The sequence below is a fragment of the Trachemys scripta genome, chromosome 3 (assembly GCF_013100865.1).
Source record: "Trachemys scripta elegans isolate TJP31775 chromosome 3, CAS_Tse_1.0, whole genome shotgun sequence".
Classification (NCBI taxonomy): Eukaryota; Metazoa; Chordata; order Testudines; family Emydidae; genus Trachemys; species Trachemys scripta.
This window is the reverse complement of record NC_048300.1, coordinates 107,921,648-107,940,290: the sequence shown is the minus strand read 5'-3', so window position 1 is coordinate 107,940,290 and position 18,643 is coordinate 107,921,648. Positions and strand designations below refer to the sequence as shown.

At 43.4% G+C, this 18,643-nt stretch overlaps 1 protein-coding gene across 5 annotated transcripts in view; it reads left to right on the top strand.

Annotated features, from left to right (window-relative positions):
• The window catches only part of L3MBTL3 (L3MBTL histone methyl-lysine binding protein 3), a 158,109-nt gene that overhangs the window by 91,449 nt on the left and 48,017 nt on the right, over positions 1-18,643 (top strand). For all 5 annotated transcript variants that reach the window (XM_034765689.1, XM_034765690.1, XM_034765692.1 and 2 more), the window contains 3 exons: positions 1,009-1,094; positions 4,478-4,588; positions 10,550-10,664. In XM_034765689.1, coding sequence (XP_034621580.1) covers positions 1,009-1,094; positions 4,478-4,588; positions 10,550-10,664 — 312 coding nt within the window. The remainder of the gene's footprint in view (positions 1-1,008; positions 1,095-4,477; positions 4,589-10,549; positions 10,665-18,643) is intronic.

Genomic DNA, 18,643 nt, shown 5'->3' with positions numbered 1-18,643 from the left:
AAAGCTACTTACAGAACAACCTCAACGTGTACTGTAAAAGTCTAATCTGTCAATAAGTTAATTGCAACCTATTATTTAGCAGCCTTCATAAAACACAAGATACTGGTGTAAATTCACTTCCATATCATGAGTCAACACTTAAATATTTAGTGCTTATACAACGTCTGGGCAAGCACTCCTTGTTCTTTAAAAGAAAACACTTTTTTGGTATAGGGCATATTAAACAGGATAATCTCAAATCCATTTTCTTAGAATGACAGTCCTCCTCCCCTCCCCCACATGATGTCTGTATCAGATATATCCTCAATTTAGAAAATATTATAATAGTTTTGGTTAAAACAACTTCACTTAAAAATGCAAGTTGGTAGATGGTCACATGTATTTTAAACTGATATATGACTATCAGGTTCTGATTAGTACACCTCTACCCCGATATAATGCGACCCGATGTAACACGAATTCGGATATAACGTGGTAAAGCAGTGCTCTGGGGGGGGGGGGGGCCTGCACATTCCAGCGGATCAAAGCAAGTTCGATATAATGCGGTTTCACCTATAACGCGGTAAGATTTTTTTCACTCCCGAGTACAGCGTTATATTGCGGTAGAGGTGTATTGGCACAGTAACCTTAAACCTGTAAAATACCGGATTAAGGGTGAAGCACTGTCTTGAATGCATAGAAGTGGATAGACTTCCAATTTTTGTTACTTATCTTCTCAAATCCAGAGCAGTTGTAGTTTATTTTTGTGCTGCTGGTTACTCAGTATTGTGTGTTGTGGGGTTTCTATTTCTTTCTTTGATTAATAGGGAGTATGTGCCATAGACATCTAGAATGTTCAGATAAGTGCTTCTTATTGTAGTTATGTTATATATTTAAAGAATAAATACAGTATTATAACAAATATTTACTTGCCTTATTATGAATTCTCTAGATTAATGTGCTATAATGTATGTTACATCATAATACTTATGACATCATTAAACCTTGCTTTTATATTTTTTCTACTAGATTATCCACATGCCAAACATTTTTCTTGGGAAAAATATTTGGAAGAAACCAGTTCTTTACCTGCACCTGCAAGGGCTTTTAAAGTGGTGAGAGAATGTTTACATAGTGTTCATGCTTCCATTTTTTTTTGTTTAATTAATTCGCTAATGTACCGTAGATATTTTATTTTTTTATGTGAGTTTTGAAATTACTGTGAGAAATCAGAAAAAATTTATCACTATAAATCCTGAGACTTTCGACTAATTTATACTAATAATACTTAGCTAGCTAATGAGTCCTTCCAGCCAGGGCTTTGGAGCTGTGCTCCTGCTCCACTCCAGCTCCAGGCAAAAACCTGCAGCTCCACTGCTCCGGAGCTGCTCCGCGCTCGAGCTCCGCTCCAAAGCCCTGCTCCCAGCACACCTCGGAGAGAGGTGAGTGAATATGATTGTCCCCACTTTACAGGCACAAAAAGAAAAGTGGCTTATTCAAGAAAGCAGAAGGCATCATTATTGGAGCCAACATTAGAGATCAAATTCTTGGCTCCCAAGGCTGACCTTCTGTCTGGTTTTGTGAGCTTCTGAGGTTCAAGTCCAACATTTTTTAATATTATCACGTTGCTAAGAAATTCATTCAAGTAAAGCAGAAATGTGGTGCTAGCCCAGAATTCCAGCCATCTGCTGTAGTTCACTGAGGTTTGGTTACTGGCTTACAACACTTTTCACTACAAAACTTTATCAAGCATGGCCAAATCCTGAGTTTTCATCCAGAATAGCCAAGCCAAGTGATATGGTGCCTGCGTTTGTTGTGTGGAGGGGAGTCCTAACTCATGGCCGTGGGGCTGGTGACCATGAGACGTTCCAGGTAGTAACACATCTTCTAACCTCCCCCCTCCTCATCCATCCCTGCCACCTTCTTTTTTGGAGTGGGGGGCAGAATAAGACTGGATTCTGTAGTGCGGTTGTGGAAAGATGAGGCCCAGCATGGAGCAGGGGAGAGGTTTGGTTAGTGAGTATATCCTGCACTCACCCTGCAGCAGTGGCTCCTGTCTCATGGGGCTGGCCTGGCTCTCCAGTTTGGGTGCTATGACCTAATGTTCATGGTTACAGCACCACTCACATTTGACGCATCCACCTTTCCATTTCCATCTATAGAGGGCGGATGTGCCAAACCTGTGTGGCACTGTGACCACATGTACCACCTTACAATGCCCAGAGTGGACCCAGGCATGGGTGCCAAAAGGACTGCAAAAGTGGGGAGCCAAGGCCCTCCCCCCAGAGCCCTCGAGAGAACCCCCTCACAGCAATCCGACCCTCCTGGAGCCCCTGCCTTTTCACCTACCCCCAACAGTCTAACACTCTGCCTCCCCACCTCTCCTTACCTTATTCTCCCGCTGGCAAGCCCAAGGCCTTCAGGTAATGGGTCCTTTCTGCTTCCCAGACCCAGTTGATCCCCACTACAGAGAGGGACTACCACTGGGGTTTTGGCAGCTGGTAGGTGAGGACCTGGCTGCTGGCATTTACTATGGCACAATGGGTCACAGCCAGCACCTGGCATAATGCAGAGCAGGACCCAGATGCCGGCCAGCTGGCCTGGGCCATAGCATGCTCCCTCCAGCCAGGTTTTAAAAAGTAGGGTGCCCTGAATTCCCTGTTTAAAAAGTAGGGAGGGCTATGGCCTTCTGGCCTCCACTGTCTCTAGCACCTATGGAGCCAGGGCAAGCCCCATGGGACACGAGGTACCACTTCAAGGTGGGTTCAGCACTGACTATTCAGATTCACAATTACCATGTGTGATGCTTCTTTGGGATACCCAGGGTTGTGAGGCACCTTGCTGTTACCTGCATGAAGAAGCCCTGTCTGTGCCTGCCAGGGGTCAGCTCCCCAACTCCACTTGCCACAGGCAACACAAGTTCTCCCTTCTCAGTTCATGCAGGCACTGCCATCAGTTTTCAGTTTAGTGATCAGTATTCTCCAAGCATGTCCCAGGAGCATGCATGCTGACCAGGGGGGCAAAAGGGGCAATTGCCCAGGGGTCTGGGCGATTTAAAAAGGCCCGGGGCCCCCCAGCTGCTGCCGCCGCCGCAACCGTAAAGGCAGCTTGGGGCTCCTGGGCCCTTTTAAATTGCCTGGGCGGGCTGCAGGGCTCCTAGGCGTTTGCAGGGTGGTACCGGCGGCGGTGAAGGCAGCTGGGCGGGCATGTGGAAGCGCTGGTCGTGCCTGAAGAGTGCCCACTGACTGTTCCACCCTGGGGCTCAGAACTGCTGTCAGCAGGCCTGCCATGGAGAGTCCAGCCCCTGTTCCACTGGACACACTCAGAATTCACAGATGTGCTAGTCCCAACGATATAGTATGCATCAACTTGTCAGTTTTACGTCTGGATCACCATTCCACTTAACACAATGCTTAGATATGTTTATAGTGAAAACAAGCTTAAGTTTATTTATCAAAGAATAAAGATTTGAGAAAAAGCAAGTAAGATTAATGTAAACAAAGGATTACATATAAAATAAAACCATAACACACAGTCTAGAGCCTAAACTTACCTAACAAGATGCCCTCTTGTCTAATAAGGAACTGGTTACCCAAAGTCCTCCTCGCAGCATTTTTCAACCAGGATGGCTTTCATAAGACCAAGAATGCCAGAGCATCTCACTGAATCCCTTGATGTATTAGACCTGTCCTTTCTCCTTCTCCTGTAAACTGGGGCTCCCCCACCCCACCACTGTTCACCTCTTCCTGTTAATTTTCTTCTCCTGATGTCCCCACAAACACTTTGTTAGCATTTGACTCCATATGCAGATAGACTTGCATTGTAAGTTACGCAATGGCAGGGAGATACATGTCTCCCACCACCTGTCTGATGGAACCTGCCTTTAACTTCAAGACCTTAAGAACATAATTTCTAATATATAAACATGTCTCCTTACATGCTACCTGCACATCCATTTTTCAAAGATGATGTTGACCATTGTGACACAGGCTTTCAGTAGAGACTTTGTGACACTCTTTGATGAACTATTATATAAATACCAGACCCAGGGGATTCCTGTAACTCTTATGCATCCCTGTGCTATCCATTAGTTGGCCCCCAGGGGGCCCTTGGGTCACACTGTGGCCTCTGTGGCAAACTTGTAAATGTAATCATAATTTAAAGTGCCATTTGATCTAGGATGAAAGTGTTTGAGTGTAAGGAGATACAATATGTAGAATTATTGTGCAATATGCTGTTGCATAGAGGTGGAAATGCTCTTAAAACATTTGTAGAGTGCTTAGGGGAAACTTACAGCATTAGTGATGATTTTATTTACATAGGAGGCTGAAATGATGAGACTAAACTCCTAGAGAGGTAAATTATTTTTCTAGTCTGTTATTTTAATACAACAGTTTTTATGTTTTGGTTTGGTTTATTTTGGAGGGGAATGATTGCCCTTATATTTTATAACAGTTTTTTTACATTTCATTGAAATACCCATCATCTCTCATTGTAGAAACCATCTCATGGATTTCAGAAAAATATGAAACTTGAGGTAGTTGACAAGAGGAATCCAGTACTTATCAGAGTAGCAACTGTTGTAGATATTGATGACCACAGGATAAAAGTAAGTCAGTCTCTCTCTTTCTTTCTCTAAATTGGAGGTCCTGCTTAGAGCATGTTGACTGTTGTTTTGTAAAATAAATACTGCAGTTCCAATATTAAGAACCTTGCTAGTTTGCACAGGAAGATATGAATCACATCGATGCACTGCTAAACTGACTCTCATCCTCCTCACTGATTAATACACAAGTAATTTCTTTGGAAGGGGTATCTCTATTATTTTTGTAGTCAGTGATGTGCTGAAATAGAAGCTAAGGAATAACGGATGAGTGTGTTGGGAAATTGCATTGGGAATAGTTGAGATAAAAGTTGTTTTATAAAAGAATATTGATGACTTAATAATACCCAATATCAAAAGATTGCTGTGATTTTTGTATTAGGGCTCATAAAATATTTGGGATAGATTAATAAAATCTTTCTCTATAATTTCCACCATGCAAAAGCCAAAGTGAGACAGGGCAAATCTAAAAAGAATGAATGAATACATAAATAAAGATTTCCTTCTCCCTGTCAGGAGCTTCTGCGGTATAGAAACTTATATTAATTCTGGACTTTTGTTTGGATTAATTTCAAATGACGTTTGCTAAAGGATTTGCTGTTTTTTCAGAAGACTTGCATGTCTGGGTTATTTTTTGCTTTGATTTATAAATCATTTTACTTATTGAGTCTTTTAACCATTAACTAGCGTTTTCTGGAATGCTAGCTAAATGAATATGAAGGATATTTCTTTCTGCAGTGTGCAGAGAGGTATTATGCATACATGGTATTTCAAGCAGCAAATGCAATTGACATTTCATTTTGAATCCAAATTAACAAAGGGTGTGAAGTCATCAAAAGTAATATCTGCACACCTACACATTTTCTGCATAAACTACACATTCGTTTGGTCCTGTCAAAAAAAAATCTCCAGTCTAATATATTAAAATGTCAATATTTGTGATCCTTGCAGTTTAATTAATGTTGTATTGTATATTGAAATAGTCTTGTATTTACATTTTATAAATAAGATCATAAGAAATAAAGATCTGAGGTCTTCATTAGTACACTAATTTAAGTAAGTTAGTTAGGGTTGCAGATCTTTGGTCCCAACCTGAAGAAAATCAGTGATTGTCTTCTACAGAATCATACAGTTCGGTTTCTCATCTGATTTAATTCCTTACCCTGAATAGTCAAATTTTACAAGAGCTGTAGATCCCTTTGTTTTGGGGGATAGTGAAATTCATCCTTCTGCAGAGGCCCTTTACAAAGTCTATGTATTGTTTTAACTCCTGGTTAAAATAGGAATTTGATTGTTCTAAATGTTTAGAGCCCTTTTTGAGAGAGAGGACAGAATTTGGCCCTTAATTTAAAGTGTTAGTGTGTGTGTATATATATAAACATTATAACTATCTAAATGTACTCATACGTTTTGAGCCTGACAATGTAACACACACACACACACACACACACACACACACACACACACACACACACCCATTCTACTCCCACTGAAGTAGACAACAAACTTCCTTTCCCTTCAGTGGAAACAGACTAATGCCCAAAATCTAGGGTATGTCTACCCTACAGGATTAATACGAATGTACAGAATTCGAATTTTGGAAACAGATTGTATAAAGTCGAATGTATGCGGCCACACTAAGCACATTAATTCGGCGGTGTGCGTCCATGTACCGGGGCTACAGTTGATTTCCTGAGCGTTGCGCTGTGGGTAGTTATCCCATAGATATCCCATAGTTCCCGCAGTCTCCCTCGCCCATTGGAATTCTGGGTTGAGATCCCAGTGCCTGATGGGGCAAAAAACATTGTCGCAGGTGGTTCTGGGTTCAACCTCACCCCTCCCTCCATGAAAGCAATGGCAGACAACCATTTCGCGCCTTTTTTCCTGGATGAACACTGCAGACTCCATACCACGGCAAGCATGGAGCCCGCTCAGCTCAAGACAGCAGTCATGAACATTGTAAACACCTTGCGCATTCTTATGCAGTTTATGCTGAACCAAGACCAGAAAAACGAGGCAAGGAGGCAGCGACGGCAGCACAGCGACAAGAGTGATATGGACATGGACACAGAATTCTCTCAAACCGCGGGCCCTGGTGCTTGGGAGATCATGTTGTTAATGGGGCAGGTTCTATCCGTGGAACGCCGATTCTGGGCCCGGGAAACAAGCACAGACTGGTGGAACCGCATAGTGTTGCAGGTGTGGGACGATTCCCAGTGGCTGCGAAACTTTTGCATGCGTAAGGGCACTTTCATGGAATTTTGTGACTTGCTTTCCCCTGCCCTGAAGCGCCAGAATACCAAGATGAGAGCAGCCCTCACAGTTGAGAAGCGAATGGCGATAGCCCTGTGGAAGCTTGCAACGCCACACAGCTACCAGACAGTCGGGAATCAATTTGGAGTGGGCAAATCTACTGTGGGGGCTGCTGTGATGCAAGTAGCCAAAGCAATTACTGAGCTGCTGCTACGAAAGGTAGTGACTCTGGGAAATGTGCAGATCATAGTGGATGGCTTTGCTGCAATGGGATTCCATAACTGTGGCGGGGCGATAGATGGAACCCATATCCCTATCTTGGCACCGGAGCACCAGGGTACCCAGTACATAAACCGCAAGGGGTACTTTTCAATGGTGCTGCAAGCACTTGTGGATCACAAGGAACGTTTCACCAACATCAACGTGGGCTGGCCGGGAAGGGTTCATGACACTCGCGTCTTCAGCTACACTACTCTGTTTAAACGGCTGCAGCAAGGGACTTACTTCCCGGACCAGAAAATAACCGTTGGGGATGTTGAAATGCCAATAGTTATTGTTGGGGACCCAGCCTACCCCTTAATGCCATGGCTCATGAAGCCATACACAGGCAGCCTGGACAGGAGTCAGGAGCTGTTCTACTACAGGCTGAGCAATGTGCATTTGGCTGTTTAAAATGTCGCTGGCGATCGTTACTGACTCGCTCAGACCTCAGCCAAACCAATATCCCCATTGTTATTGCTGCTTGCTGTGTGCTCCACAGTCTCTGTCAAAGTAAGGGGGAGACCTTTATGGCGGGGTGGGAGGCTGAGGCAAATCGCCTGGCTGCTGATTACACGCAGCCAGACACCAGGGCGATTAGAAGAGCACACCAGGAAGTGCTGTGCATCAGAGAAGCTTTGAAAACCAGTTCCATGACTGGCCAGGCTACAGTGTGAAATTTCTCTTTGTTTCTCCTTCATGAAAATCCGCCCCCTTTATTGACTCATTCTCTGTAAGGAACCCACCCTCCCCCTTCCCCCAGCTTGCTTTCAAAGGAAATAAAGTCACTATAGTTTAAAAATCATTTATTATTTATTAATTGATTATAAAAAGAGGGCGAGAACCCGGGTGGGGTTAGGGAGGAGGATTGGCGGGAAGGAAAAGGCCACTAAAAAAAGGTTAAAAAAATGATAGCCTTTTGCTTGGGCTGTCCACTGGGGTGGAATGGGAGGGTGTACGGAGCCTCACCCCTCCCCCCCCCCCCGCGTTCTTACACGTCTGGGTGAGGAGGCTATGGAACATGGTGAGGGGGGAGGTTATAGAGGGGCTGTATCGGCACTCTGTTATCCTGCTGTCGTTCCTGAAGCTCTACCAGACGCCGGCGCATGTCTGTTTGCGCACGCAGCAGCCCCAGCGTTGCATCCTGCCTCCTCTGATCTTCCTGCCGCCACCTCTCATCTCGAGCGTCTCTCCTGTCCTCACGTTGGCCCCTCATGTCCTCACGTTGGTCCCTCCTGTCCTCACGTTCACTGGCATCTTTCCTATACTTTGAAACCGTGTCCTTCCACTCATTCAGTTGAGCTCTTTCACTGCGGGTGGATTCCATGATTTCCGCGAACATCTCGTCTCGCGTCTTCTTTTTCCGACGTCTTATCTGAGATAGCCTTCGGGACGGAGGAGGGAGGCTTGAAAAATTTGCAGCTGCTGGAGGGAGGGAAAAAAGGAGAGAATTTTTTAAAAAGATACATTTTACAGAACAATGCTTATACTCTTTCACGGTGACCAACACTATTCACATTACATAGCACATGTGATTTCTGTGCAAGGTCGCATTTTGCCTCTTAATATTGAGTGCCTGTGGCTTTGCTGCTAGAGATCACAGACGCAGGTCCGGGCAACAGAATTCGGCTTGCATGCGGCCATGGTAAGCCATTGTCTTTCGGCTTCTGCACCCTCCTTTCCCACATACCAAGCAAAGCCTGTTGAGTGCTGCAGTTTTCCTGTTAACCTTCAGCAGCAGAAAACAAACTAACACCCCCTCCCCCCCGCCATGAATTCTCTGGGATGATCGCTTTACCCCTCCCCCCATCACGTGGCTGGTATCACTGAAGATCCCTGCTAGCCAAACGCGAAAAGCTCTAGGCCAATTCCCCCTTCCTCCTCCCCCCCCCCCGTGCTTGGCTAACTGCAGGGAAGGATTCTTTTCAGCCACAGGCAAACAGCCCAGTAGGAACGGCCACCTCTGTTCCCTTAATTAAATTCCCGTATTTCAACCAGGTTACCATGAGCGATATCACTCTCCTGAGGATTACACAGCGAGATACAGAACGGATGTTGCTTGAATGCCAGCAAACACCGGGACCATACACTGCCAGGCTTTGTCATGCAATGATACCAGATTACTTGCTACTAGCATGGTGTGGTCAAGTGTCCTACCATGGAGGACGGAATAAGGCTGCACTGCCCAGAAACCTTGTGGAAAGGCTTTTGGAGTACCTCCAGGAGAGCTTCATGGAGATGTCCCTGGAGGATTTCCGCTCCATCCCCAGACATGTTAACAGACTTTTCCAGTAGCTGTACTGGCCGCGAATGCATCCCAAGTCCTCAGGGCAAAGTAATCATTAAAAAACGCTTGCTTTTAAAACAAGTTTTATATTTGAAAAAGCAAACTCACCTGAGGTCCCTTCCATGGGGTCATGGTCTTGGATACTGGGTTGGGAGGGTACTTCAGTCAGGCTGAGAAAAAGATCCTGGCTGTTGGGGAGAACGGAGTGCTGTGTGCTCTCCGCAAGCTCGTCCTCCTCCTCCTCCTCTTCCCCGTCCGCAGAATCCTCAGGTGTGGCTGATGAGATTACCCTCGCCTCGGAATCCATGGTCAGAGGTGGGGTAGTGGTGGCGGGCCCCCCTAGAATTGCATGCAGCTTGGTGTAGAAGCGGCATGTCCGCGGCTCTGCCCCGGAGCGACCGTTTGCCTCCTTTGTTTTTTGATAGGCTTGTCTGAGTTCCTTGACTTTCACACAGCACTAATCTGAGTCCGTATTGTGGCCTCTCTCCATCATGCCCTTGGAGATTTTTTCAAAAGTTTTGGCATTTCGTCTTTTTGAACGAAGTTCTGCTAGCACTGAATCCTCTCCCCATATAGCGATCAGATCCAGTACCTCCCGTATGGTCCATGCTGGTGCTCTTTTTCGATTATCGGCTTGCATGGTTACCGGTGCTGATTAGATATCTGTGATCACCTGTGCTTTCCACGCTGGGCAAACAGGAAATAAAATTCAAATGTTCGTGGGGCTTTTCCTGTCTACCTGGCCAGTGCATCCAAGTTCAGATTGCTGTCCAGAACTGTCACAATGGTGCACTGTGGGATAGCTCCCGGAGGCCAATACCATCGAATTGCAGCCACGCTAACCCTAATTTGAAATGACAATATCGATTTTGGCGCTACTCCGCTTGTCGGGGTGGAGTACAGAAATCGATTTTAAGAGCCCTTTATTTCGAAATAAATGGCTTCGTTGTGTGGACGGGTGCAGGGTTAATTCGATTTAACGCTGCTAAATCTGAATAAAACTCATAGTGTAGACCAGGCCCTAGTTTATACTGCTGTATAATTTCTACAGTTTTCTCATGTTATTTCTCTAAAAAAAGCTAATATTATAAAGTCTAACATTTTGAAAGATTGTTGAGGTAAAATGACTTTATAGAGAATTTTTCTGATGGTTTTTGTTTTCCTTTTAGGTGCACTTTGATGGCTGGGATAGTATTTATGATTATTGGACTGATGCAGATAGCCCTGATATCCATCCTGCAGGCTGGTGTGCAAAAACTGGACACCCACTTCAGCCTCCTCTTAGTAAGAGAAATCATAAGCTGGTATAATTTTAAAATTATGATAAGGGGCATGTGTAATTTGTGTAGTGCTTCCTCTGTGACACAGTTCATAGGAAGGCAGCAGTTTGTATATAGAATATAAAATAAGGAGATGTGACGTTTATAACAAAACACATAATTTGAAATTTGGCATAATTAATTGTTTTTTGACTTCACTGATCTTGTAAATGAAATTTAACAATTATGCATAAGAATTACACTCGTATGCTAGAGGAATTCTAACAACCTGTGGGGAATTCCTGACCTTACTGAAATCAGTGGCAAAACTCTCATTGACTTTAGTTGGGCCAGGATTTTACCCCTGCGTCCTCTTTCCACATATTGGAATATTAACTTGTTTTCCAGGCCCAACACGGTGCAGACTTTTTGAAAAGGCACTTGATTAAAATGTGGTGCCAGATGCTCAAAGTAGGCTCAGTCCCTTTTGTGCTCCAGGCCTGCAAAGGAGGCTTGAAGCTGCCAGTTTGAAGGGGATTCCACCAGGCACATAGAGCAAACATAGTCTGTGAGCTCCTGCACAAAATGGATGTGCTCTGTGGATGAATCAAGGTTGTGTAGTGAAGGAGGCTGTATAGGACCTTTTTTTCACTTGTTGTGGAAGTTGGAAGGCGTCTAATGAATGAGGCATAGGATTGCCAGGAAGAGAGAGGCCAGTCTCATGGCTTAGTCAGTTCAAGGCTGCCCTGGAGAACTGGATTCTATCCCTGTCTCTGCCACAGTGTTTCTATGTGATGCTAGTCAAATCACTTAAACCAAGCTTCTTATGTGTGTGTTCCTCATTTTCTGGATGACTGACTTGAGACTCTGGGGTCTGATTTGCAGAAGTGCTGAGCAATCACAGCTGCTACTGAAATCAATAATATAGAATGCTAAGGAAGCAGAAAAATCAGGTCCTAGATGTCTTAGATTGGGCACCCAGAATTAGTGGATACGTTTGATCTAATTTCTCTGCCCTTCAGCTCCCTCTCTGTAAAGTGGGAATGATAATATTCCCTCATTGCACAGGGATTTTGTGAAAATATATCCATTAATGTTTATGAAGCTCTCAGATACTTGTTCGCTTCCAGCATGCCTCGTCTCATTACAATCCTTTTTTAATCTTAGTAGTAGTTTTTAGTTGTTGGTTAGTTAGATTTTTGTTTTAGTGAGAGGAGTGCCTCTTTTCCTTTCTTCTCCTATCAGGGAGACTTGCCTCCTTAGGAGGGTATGTCCAGCTCCCCAGGCTTCAACTATTACCTCACTTGCTGGGAGGCTTGGAATGATGACCACTCCAACTGCATTCACTGCTGTGGAAAATCACACATTCTGCAGAAGTGTAACTTCTGCTTATCCCAGAAATCTAGGGCCAGCAATAACCAGGAGATCAAACAGGCTTCGGATGATGGAGCACTCCCTTCACCCCACATTGGAACCAGATCAGGGGGACCCCCACCCCCCCATACACCAGTCTCTGGGAAGGTCTAGTATCCTTTTTGAACTTGGCTCATTACTCCCCCAAGAAGGGAGAGGCCTCGGAGACCTTCAGAGGCCCCAAGAAGAGGGGCTGTGACTCGCCCCATAAGGAGTCTGCTCCAAGAGACCTCTGTCTCCTAAGTCAGCGGTCATGGAATCGTCAACTTCTAGACCTGGTACGATGTCCTGATACCAGATGGAAGCTGAAGGTTCCTCTGGTGCTGCTAGGGCTGGAAAACCAAGAAGCTCCTGCAAGAGCAAACATGGCTCTGAGCAAGCTTCAGTATTGACTGGGGATGACAAGGAGAAACATTCTGCCAGATAAGATGCATCTCTTCCACCAGTCTCTCCCGTGGAGGGTTCTAAACCATTGGTACTGTTGGCTTCCAGAGAGACTATCATGTCGGTACTGGTGCCCCATTCGGTGCCTCAGGAATTTTGATTCTTGAAGGACTTAGCTTTAGCAGAGGAACTACAGTCCTCACAGATCAGGGGCACCAAGGATCCCGCATACCAAGACTAGTTTGGTCCCCAGACTCCCATTTATCATTGGCACCAACCAGTTCACCACCATTTTCAGTTGGGGCTCCTCCACTGCTCTGAGGAGGATGACAAAGGGGACTTTCACTCAGTCCATTCAGTCTCGTCAGTCTCTGCACAGGGTTCCCCCACCCATCCTTAAACAAACCCTTTCTACGTGGGTCATAGACACAGGGAAGAGTCCAGTGCAAGTCATCACAAGTGGTGGGATCAACCCTGGATGCCACCGCCTCTGCCGTATGAACACCCGCAATGATCATACTGGGACCCTGGGCTGCTTACTGTCAGCAGTTTTCTAGGGCTCTGGGCCTAGCGCACAGGGATGAGAGGGAAGTTCAGTTTCTGTCACTTCAGACCATTCCCCAGCAGAAGGACATGTTTGAGGAATAAGAGGCTAGGGAGGATGAGGAGGCTACTCCTCAATCCACTATCTTCTCATCATCGCCTGATGAAGCAGTGATACCCCCTCCATCATCTGTGGCTGATGACTTTAAGCAGCTCCAAGACCTCAACAAGTGTGTGTCGGACTCAAGGTGGTCAAGGAATTGCAAAATAAGTTATTGGTAGGCCCTACCAAATTTCATGGTCCATTTTGGTAAATTTCACGGTTATAGGGTTTACAAAATCTTAAATTTCACGGTGATGTAACCATTGGGGTCCTGACCCAAAAGGGGATCATGGGGGAGGGTTGCAAGGCTATTGTAAGGGGGTTGCAGTATTGCCATCCTTACTTCTGTGCTGATGCTGGTAGAAGCAATGTGGTAGAGAAGGAACTGAGGGCGATTCACTCATGCAGCCCTATAGCTTATGTAGCCTTGGTATAGGGCACGAGAGTCCGTAGGGTGCATGCCCAAGCCAAACAGATGCTGCTAATGAAAGTCTCCTGTCAGCACATGGGGTTCATGCACACCTGAAGTGGAGCCACCCATAGGGACACATCTCAAAGAACTACGGTTGCTGCACAGGGTGAGTGACCTTTCCATCCTCTTCTGTATAAATACATTTTTGTCTTATCAATAGAGAAGATATTTGAGGGACTGATTTTTGTTTTTCCTTTCACCTTTTTTCCCCATATCTACATTTAACTTTCCCCAGTTTTGGATATTGCCAAAGTGGGCTAATCTCTTTGCTTGTGTAAATGGGCAAAATTCCATTGAAATGAATAGAACCATGCCCATTTACACCCACAGAGAATTTGGCCCTTTGGCTCTGACCCTCAGCTGGCTCGGTGTAGGTGCAGGATTCCTTTCTCTTTTATAGACATACAAATAATGGAATATAGGAATTGCCATACTGGATCAGCACAGGTTTCAGAGGGGTAGCCGTGTTAGTCTGTATCAGCAAAAAGAACGAGGAGTACTTGTGGCACCTTAGAGACTAACAAATTTATTTGAGCATAAGCTTTCATGGGCTAAAGCCCACTTCATCAGATGCATGCAGTGGAAAATACAGTAGGAAGATATATACACACACACACACACACACACACAGAGGACATGAAAAAATGGGTGTTGCCATACTAACTATAACGAGGGTAATCAGTTAAGGTGGGCTATTATCAGCAGGAGGAAAAAAAAAACCTTTGTAGTATTAATCAGGATGGCCCATTTCCAACAGTTGACAAGAAGGTGTGAGTAACAGTAGGGGGGAAAATTAGCATGGGGAAATAGGTTTTACTTTGTGTAATGACCCATCCAATCCCAGTCTTTCTTCAAGCCTAATTTAATGGTGTCAAGTTTGCAAATTAATTCCAATTCTGCAGTTTCTCGTTGGAGTCTGTTTATGAAGATTTTTGTTGAAGTATTGCAACTTTGAGGACTGTAAGCGAATGACCAGAGAGGTTGAAGTGTTCTCCGACTGGTTTTTGAATGTTATAATTCTTGATGTCTGATTTGTGTCCATTTATTCTTTTGCATAGAAACTGTCCGGTTTGGCCAATGTACATGGCAGAGGGGCATTGCTGGCACATGATGGCATATATCACATTGGTAGATGTGCAGGTGAACGAGACTCTGATAGTGTGGCTGATGTGCTTAGGTCCTGTGATGTTGTCCCCTGAATAGATATGTGGACAGAGGTGGCAACGGTCTTCGTTGCAAGGATAGGTTCCTGTTCATGAATGGTCCATCAGGTATACTACCCTATCTCTGATAGTGGCTAGTTCGTGGTGCCAGATGCTTCAGAGGGACTGAACAGAACATGGCAATTTATCAATTAGTCCAGTCCCAGCTTCTAGCAGTCACAGGTTTAGGGACACCTAGAGCATGGGGTTGCAACCCTAATAGCCATTGGTGGACCTATCCTCCATGAACTTATCTAATTCTTTTTTGAACCCAGTGATACTTTTGGCCTTCACAACTTCGCCTGGTAGTGAGTTCTGTAGGTTGACTGTGCATTGTGTGTAGTATTTCTTTGTTTGTTTTAAACCTACCGCCTATTAATTTCATTGGGTGACCCCTAATTCGGTATTATGTGAAAGGGTAAATAACACTTACTAATTCATTTTCTCTACACCATTCATTATTTTATAGACCTCTGTCATATCCTCCTCTTAGTCATCTGTTTTCTAAAATGAACAGTCTCAATCTTATTAATCTCTCCTCATATTGAAGCTGTTCCATATCCCTAGTAATTTGTGTTGCCCTTCTCTGTACCTTTTCAATTTCTAATATTTTTTTTGAGCGGCGGTGACAAGAACTGCACACAGTATTCAAGGTTTGGGCGTAACATGGATTTATGTAGTGGCATTATGATATTTTCTGTCGTCTTATCTCTCCATTTCTTAATGGTTCCTAACATTGTTAGATTTTTTGACTGCCCGTTGCACATTGAGCAGATGTTTTCAGAGAACTATCCACGATGACTCCAAGTGGCAACAGCTAATTTAGACCCCATCATTGTGTATGTATGGTTGGGATTATGTTTTCCAACGTTCATTACTTTTCATTTATTAACACTGAACTTCATCTTTCATTTTCTTGCCCAATCACCCAGTTTTGTGAGAGATGCCTTTGTAATTCTTCTCAGTCTGCTTTGGACTTAACTATCTTGATTATTTAGTATTGCCTGCAAACTTCGCTACCTCAGTGTTTACCCCTTTTTCAGATCATTTATGAATATGTTGAATGGCATTGGTCCCAGTACAGATCCTTGGGGGACCCCATCATTTACCTCTCTCCACTGTAAAAACTAATAATTTATTCTTGCTCATTGTTTTTCCTATCTTTTACCAGTTACTGATTTGTGAGAGGATCTTCTCTCTTATCTCATGACTGCTTTCTTTGCTTAAGAGCTTTTGGTGAGGGACCTTGTCAAAGGCTTTCTGAAAGTCCAATATGCTATATGCACTGGATCACCCTTGTCCACATGTTTGTGGACCCCCACCTCAAAGAGGCATGGTGAGACATGATTTCCCTTTACAAAAGCCCATGTTGACTCTTCTCCAACATTTTGTTTTCATCTATGTGTCTAATAATTCTGTTTGTTACTATATTTTCAACTAATTTATCTGATACTGAAGTTACACTTATTGGCCTGTAATTGCCAGGATTGCCTCTGGAGCCTTTTTTAAAATCTGCATTATATTAGCTATCCTCCAGTCATGTGGTACAGAGAATGATTTAAGCATTAGGTTACATACTGCAGTTAGTGGTTCAGCAATTTCATATTTGAGTTCCTTCAGAATTCTTGGGTGAATACCATCTGCTGGTGGTGACTTATTACTGTTTAATTTATCATTGTTTCCAAAATCACCTCTATTGACACCTCAACCTGGGACAGTTCCTCAGAATTGTCGCCTGAAAAAAAATATGGCTCAGATGTGGGAATCTCTTTCACATCCTCTGCAGTGAAGACCAATGCAAAGAATTCATTTAGTTTCTCCATGATGGCCTTGTCTTCCTTCAGTGCGCCTTAAGCACCTGGATCATCCAATGGCCCCACTAATGTATAACAGGCTTCCTGCTTCTGATGTATATCAGTTAGATTCAGGACTCATAATTTGTTAGACCACTCTGTTTATTAGCACAGTGCTCTGTTAATACACCCAGATAATGTGAGCACCATGCAAGACCCACACTACCTTATTTTATACAGATAAAAAGGGTGTGAACTTAACAAGAGAACAAAGAAAGCAGAACTGACAAGTTTACCTGAGGCTAGACATACATATTCCATTTCCTTACTAACTTTTACAGACCTCTGGTTAATGTTCCACCATTAGCTTAAGTGGACTCATTGTTTATGCCTTAATGTTTCTTTTCCTGACACCTGTATTTCAACATTTCTTATTTATGCTTAAAGGTACATACAGCATTTCTTTAATCCATTCTATTTTTACAATATAATTCATTCTACTTTCACATGTACTTAAAAAAAAATTGCTGTTAGTTTTTGTGTCTTATGCTAGTTGCTCTTCAGATTCTTTTTTGCCTGCCTAATTATACTTTTACACCTGACTTGCCAGAGTTTGTTTCTTTCTATTTTCCGTAGTAGGATTTGACTGCCAGTGTTTAAAAGATGTCTTTTTGTCTCTGTCTGCCTCTTTTACTGTGTTTAGCCATTGTGGCTTTTTTTTTTTTTTTTTGGTCCTCTTACTGTATTTTTTTTTTAATTTGGGGGTATACATATAGTTTGAACCTCAACTACAGTGATTTTAAAAGGTTTCCATGCATCTTGTAGGCATTTCACTCTCATGACTGTTCCCTTTTAATTTCCGTTTAACTAGCCTCCTCATTTTTGTGTAGTTCCCCCTTTTGAAGTTAAATGCCACTGTGGTGTGTTTCTGTGGTATTTCCCCCCCTACAAAGATGTTAAAGTTAATTACATTATAGTTACTATTATCAAACAATTTAGCTCTATTCATCTCTTGAACCAGATCCTGTGTGCCACTTAGGACTAAATCAAGAATTGCCTCTCCCCTCATGGGTTCCAGGACTTTCTGCTCCAAGAAGCAGTCATTAATGGTGTCTAGAAATTTTATCTCTCCATCCTATTCTGAGGTGACATGCATTCAGTCAATATGTGAATAGTTGAAATCCCTCATTATTATTGAGTTTTCTGTATTTTGTAACCTCTCTAATCATGCTGAGCATTTCCCAGTCACCGTCTTGGGTCAGGTGAGCAGTAGTATATTCCTACTGCTATGCTGTTATTATTCAAGCATGGAATTTCTATCTATAGAGATTCTATGGTATTGTTTGATTCATTTAAGATTTTTACAAATTTGATCAGCAGTGGTTTTATATTTACTTCCAAATTACAGACGGTAATGTTGAATAACGTCAGGCCTAGAACTTATCCTTGTGGAACATTACTAAAAACACCCACATTCGATGATCCCCATTGCAACTACTTTCTCAGATCTCTGTTAGCCAGTTCTTAATCCATTTACCATGTGCAGTATTGATGTTGTATGGTGCTAATATTTAATGAGAATGCTGTTCAGTACCGAGTCAGATGCCATACAAAAATCTAAGCATATTACATCCATGTAGTTGCCTTTGTCAGACAAAACTGATTGCATTTTTTGGTGAGATTACAAGTTTGGTTGATAAAGACCTATTTTCCATGAAATCATGTTGTCGGGCATTAATTATATCCCTGTCCTTTAATTCTTTATTAATTTAATCCCACGTCAACCTTTCTGTTGTTGTTTTGGCTGGGGTTGTTATCAGGCTAACTGGATTATAGTTAATCAGGTTATCCAGCTTGTCCTTTTTGAATATTGGCACAACATTAGCACTCTTCCAGTCTTCTGAAATTTCCCTGGTATTACACAGAATGCACTGACTTTGCAGCAATTCCAGCTCCTAGAGACTGATCTAGGATCCTGTCCATGGATGAACATTGTTCTAATGCTGACTGCTAAGCTGACCTCTGTAAGAACTTGTTAGTAGGAGCAAACTTCCACCCAAAGAAACAATTTTACTTTTTTTGTTGCTCCTGGCA